Raw genomic sequence first — 6,000 nt, forward strand, 5'->3', positions numbered from 1 at the left:
CAGGACAGTCTCTTCAGAAGGGGGGGGGGGTGTGATGATCAGCAAAGCTTGCATCAATCTGTTCACTCACAGATACCCTCCTGAACCAGGTTGCAGCTGCAGGGCTGGACCTACTACCCACACATACAAGGCTTGATTTAGCCAGCAACCACCCCTTTAGCACATGAGCATGGAAGAGGGCAACTGAAGGAGCAGGCTGCACAGTGAGATCCAGAGACCACCAGGACTCATAGTTATGTGCCAACACCACACAGGGCACTGTGGAAAAGACAAGAATCTTCAGGAGATAAACAGGACACCATAGCATTCCAAGAAAGGTTGGCTATTGAGAAAGACCTGGATGACAGCCCTCCTTAGGTCAGCTTCAAATGTCATGCACAGAACTGCTCTGAGTCCGGTTAAGCCCCTCAGTCTCACACAGCAGAAGGAACATACACTAAGCTCTTCACCCTGTGATCCATTCCTGTAACAAGCTATTTATGGGCACAGCTCTGAAACACAGGTAAAGGCAAAGCTCTGGGAATCACATTTAGCACCATCTCAATGAACTACACTTAGCACAGGGCAAAAAATCTCCCTTCTTCAAGCATACATTACTTTGGACCCCACTAGACTCTAAGCAGCATCCTTTTAGTACAGCAAGCAAGGCAGTATTATTCACATTATCGAGTAGACAGGGAATGCTGTTCAGACCAAACATTAGATCTAGCAGATAACTGATATGCATCAGGCCACCGTAATAAGGCTATACATGTTAGACTTGCTGGTTTTGGACAATGGAACACAAACTCACTACTCCTGATGACAGGCCATGGTATTACTGGAAACACAAACTTTTTTAGTGGCTGTAATTTAGTGCATCCACAGGAATTAGCAAAGGTGGGATAGGAACTGCTGAAGTTCTCACTACTAAGAACTAAGGACACCTTGGAAACACCTGAGAGCAAGTGCAAAAGAGCACCAAAGCAAAGAGCACTCGCTGACTTTGAGTGCTGTACAGAGGGATACGGATTTGTGTAATTGATGTTAGGATCCAGTAGCCAAAGCTTTTCCACAAGTAACACTGTGATGCACAAAGGAGAGTTATTCATGTCCAGCTGCTATTCTCTTCTTCCACAAACTTAACCAGCACAGAAGTCATACTTCATATTCCCTTTGATATGAAGTGTCTATAAGGAATTTCAGCATCTGCAAACGTTATTCTAACAAGTAGTACTTTACTTGTTTCACCACCTAAACCTCTTGTTTCAATAAGCTAAATAAGTTAACTTTGTACTAACTGAATGATGCACAGCATGCTACATTCACGACTCTTTCCTTTTTAAAGCCTTCCCTGGCAGTTACTACCACTTATATATGGTAATGAAGCAGCAACAGATGTTGTAAGCAGGAGCTCCTTGTACTTGTTTATACCTTTGTATCTTCTCTCCAGCTTAGGCTCTGAGGTAGTATGAGGAACAAACAGCAACTCCAGGCAGATACAGAACATCCACTGCTTTCTTAACTGAAGCTGAGCTACCAAGAATTTGAGAGATTTTGGCTTCCAATCCTCAAGTATTAATGGTTCACATATTGTATGGAGAGAGGCAGGGTGCCTGTCTCTACATGTTTCAGTAAATTCACACTTTTGCAGAACATCCCAGTAACAGCATTCCACACTGCTGCACTTCTCTTCTCCAACACTCCCAACCTACACAAGCTTGGAAACCTGATCTTATTCCTCCTGCCAGTGTGTTATGCTATATAAATCAGAATACATATATATACTATTTAAGCTTGCTAGACGTTTCCAGTTTTTCCACACATCTTCATATTGAATTAATTGCAAACTCATACCTAGAGAAGGCAAGTTAAGAGATCACATTAAAAAAATTAAACTCACTGAATGTACAGAAGTAGAAAGCCACAGAATTTTGGTATCAAACTTTCGAAAGTACTTTTTAATCCACTTCAAGACAATTTTGGTAGATTAACTGACTCTAGTTCTCAGTTCCTGCCACTGCTGCAGTCAGCTCCACCAAACTCATCACAAACACGTGGTTCTATCACAAAAGATTGAGAACTCTGACCACAGGAAAACGTTCCAGAGTTACATTCTCTGTTCTGACAGAACAATTCTTTGTGTTGACACCAACTCTGGGATAGCTGAAGTAATTACACTGAAATTAGAAGTGACTTGTTTTTGAGGAGCACCACGAGAGGGAGTTCCAACTACAGGAGAGCAGCAAAATGCCTGCTTCATTACAGTCATACCTGCCTGTTTCCCTCAGAAGAAAAACTCTGCCTCTTCAGTCTCTCAGTCTAAGTAAGAACATGAGCAGTGCCACTGATAAATTGCTGAGGCACAGATACAGCAAGCATCTGCAAATAATTAGATTCCACTGTCACACAGGTGCTTAGATAACATTAAAAGCTTCACACCACTAAGTCATATGGTGGGTCTTTCAAAAAATTTTTGTTTGTTGCATAAACAAAACTAATGCAAACAAAGCAAAACTCAAGGACCTTAAATTCAGTTCACAAAGCCAAAAATTCAGCAAAGATGTAGAACAATGGGAAATTACAAATTTCCTATTGCAGAAAATAAGAATTCAGGAAAATTATCATCATTAACTAGAACGTGCAGAACAGCAGCTACTTTAATTAGTTTGGTGTTCTGATTCATAGCATGAAGAGCCAATAGATGAGACAGAAATGCACTACCATGAATTGGTTGACTCCATGGTGATCCAGCTGATTTCCAGAAGGAAAACCACCACCTAAGACTATCTCCACATCATCCCCTCTTGCAGTAGGACTGGGAAGACGGCAGCCCTAAAAACACCCATTTAACATCCTTCCAGAAAGAAGAGCACTATGGAAGCTTTTGTGGTCCCGCAGTTGGAAGTCACAGCTCCTCCAGCTATAAAAGACTCCCTGCAGGAGAGCACCCCTGTTGAGCCTTAGAAGTACGACAGAGGAGAGAATGCAAAGTTTTGGACAGGTGGAGTGTCATCCCCTTCCCTGACAATTCTTTGTTCTTCCTAGGAGTAAACAGTCTGAATAAATAATGGAAATAAGTTTCCAGAATGCAGAATAGCAGAAAACACTTCCTTCACCAAACACTTTAACTTCATGAAGAAATCTCCACCATATGTCCTGGGACTGCTTTGACTAAGAAACTTGCTCAAAATCAGCTAAGATCAAGCAAGGGAATTAAAGCAAGCGTCAGCCTCAAAACCTTGTGTTTACATTGTAAGACCGTGCCCAGCCTTGAGAACAAGTTGTGGGGAGGGGAAAGAGAGATGGAATTCAAAACCAAAGCCTTTAAGCATTCCTACTGAGGATCAAAAGAAAGATGTTTTAACCAACATATGATTAAAATTCTTTCCTTGGTACAAATGAAGTTTGGACTACCAACCACAGAAAAATTCAAGCTCTTAAGAGTCTCCTCACCTCCCAACCAGCTGCTTTTTTTTTTTTTTATGGTTGTAAAACAAAATAAAAGCATATTTCAGAAATCAGTAACTCCTCCTTCTCTGCTGCAACACCAGCTTCCCTGAAAAGCAGCACCTTTGCAGACCTGAGCAGATCACTGTCGCAATCAATCACTCCCAAAGCATACCAACACCATTACTGAACACCACGTACAATCACTTCAGAATCCATAAGCACACACTGCTCTCCAGGCCCAACCACAAACTGGACTGACCTTACTGCTTAACTCCAGTTCAACTGCTAGCACTACGTTCAATAGAAGCTGTACAAAAAGGAGAGGGAGCAAACTTCCTCACCCCTTCACCAGTAAGGCTGGTGTCTGGCCATTTCTGTTTGGCCAACCAGTCAGGCAGCACAGTCCAGTCACAAACAGTGGAAGGCAGATCACCACACAGGGGCTTCAGGTAGCTCAGAAGTGCCCAGACAACAACAACAACAAAAAAAAACCGACAGTGGTCTGCATGCTCTAACAGCAGTGTTACTGGAAGGTGTGGATTCTGACGGAAGCCACTCCAGCAATTGTACTGAAGACATGCCTAGCAAGAACCACCACCATACCTGACAACATAAGATGGCAGACACTGTGGAAAGAGAGCATTCCAGACAAACGATGACTGGAGAGGGCACTGCACAGAGTTCAAGCTGACAGCCTGCTTCCCAGTTTAGAATCACATAAATAATCTGAGACCTGCAGCTGAATTCAGTTGCTCACATACAAATATTTTAGCATTTGACACTGGAATTTCCCATACATCTACACAGGGCTGACAAACACAATACAAGACTCTACCCTTCTAGACTGGCAGCTAGAGACAAAAGTGGTAACCCTGAGTATTCCAAACAGCTTTGGCAACTGAACCAAGCTCCCTCCCCAAGCTCAGTAATGAATATGCAAAATAAGACTTCAGCAATTGTAGCCTTCAACAAGACTACTTTCTCTTTTTTTAAAAAGGAGAAGAAAAAAAAAAAAAAAAAAAAAAAAAAAAATCAACCACCAGAAACTTCTGAGTTTTAAAACTCGCCTCTTTTTTTCCCCTCTCTGCATAGCACAAGACTTTGAGCTTTTCAAGACCTGTGTTAAGGTGCTCCCCTCCTCTTACCATGAAAAGGCATTACTAAAACAGGTTTTAAACTTGTTTTACAAGCCTCTTACCCAGAGAGGCTCTCACCCTCTATAGCTATTGTAATTAGCAAAGCCTTTCCACGAGGTGGCATTCTCTCAAGGGAGCCATGTTACAGTCAGCTCTGGTAGGAAAGTACTTGGTTTCAGTTTGAAAAGTCAGGATTTTCTATATTCAGTCAGATGACAGCAGAATGTGAAATAAATCAATCAGTAAAATAGTTGGAAGCGGGGCTAAGAATAAGTTTAGGGACGTCTCCTCCATAGATGTCAGCTAAGAGAAGAACTAAGCTAAGAGAAAGAACTAACAATGACTTAGAAATATTATTTTTGCATCAGCTGAATTCAGGTGGGCCAATACTATAACCTACAATCCTAGAGCATTTCAAGAATTGCTCTATGAGGTACACAGGCTACATGCAACTAGTTTTGTTTCAGTGTGGCTCTGAACAGCCACACTGATGCACCACATTCATTCTTCTGCCAGTGTAATACAGAATCCAAGAGAGTTTGTGTGCGTCTAAAGCTCCCTTACACAGTTGTACATGGCCAAGCAGCTCTAGAGCAGACAAAAGCATCACAAAGAAGTGCCATCTAGTCAGCTTATCACTTAGTACAACAGATATCACTACTATCAGCTATATCCCTATGACAAATCAGGGTTTATTTCACAGTGTTTATATTTACACACCTACAGAAGGAATGGAAGAACTCACCTCCATCTGGAGTGCAGCAGTGTCCTGATCGTAGTGTCCCATGATATTTGGGAAAAAAGTCATATTGTAAGGCATTCTTGAACACCTGGAAATAGTAATCGGTTCGCACGTGAATAAGCTGTGCCCTCGCACTACAGTCAGAAGCAAGCTATAAGGCACGAAGAACACAAGCACCCCCATTTTGTCAGGCTGTCCCACTTCAGCACATAGCTTCCACTCGCAGTTACACGGACTGTCTTTCCACAAGGATCAGAACACGCATCTTTCTCTTGTCGTTCCAAAGGCGGCAGAGGCAGAAGGCCGATCAGGCACCTTGCTGCTGCTTTCGGCGTCTTCCCATTTCGATCAGCCGCGAGTTCATTAAATCCTTTCTTTCTTCAACCTGCAAACGCAGGAAGAGACGACACGGGGCGATGAACAGACGCGACAACTCGAGTTCGGTCCCCGCGCAGAGCCCGGGTCCGCACCGCGCTCCGCTCCCACCGAGGAGAGCGCCCTCCCGACGTCCACCTGCCCCGAGGGAGAGCTGGCCGCTCCCAGCGCCGCCGTTCGGTTCCCAGCCCCGCCCTGGGAAGCGGTGCCCGCGGGGCCGGGCGGGGAGGCGGCCCAGCGGTCGGCCAGCAGCCGGGGCTCGCTCGCTCGGGCGCCGCAGCCCGACCACGCCCGGGCCGCGCCTCCGCCGCCCCC

The 6,000-nt window shown here is 44.2% G+C and overlaps 1 protein-coding gene across 1 annotated transcript in view; it reads right to left on the reverse strand.

The window, feature by feature from the left end:
- Positions 1–5,493, reverse strand: part of FZD6 (frizzled class receptor 6) — a gene marked incomplete at its 5' end in the record, with an annotated part of 28,773 nt that extends 23,280 nt beyond the window's left edge. Inside the window, one exon of the mRNA XM_079533490.1 lies at positions 5,314–5,493. Coding sequence (XP_079389616.1) covers positions 5,314–5,493 — 180 coding nt within the window. The remainder of the gene's footprint in view (positions 1–5,313) is intronic.
- Positions 5,494–6,000: the final 507 nt, after the last annotated feature.

Source organism: Tetrao urogallus (assembly GCF_951394365.1).
Source record: "Tetrao urogallus genome assembly, chromosome: 3".
NCBI classification, from domain to species: domain Eukaryota; kingdom Metazoa; phylum Chordata; class Aves; order Galliformes; family Phasianidae; genus Tetrao; species Tetrao urogallus.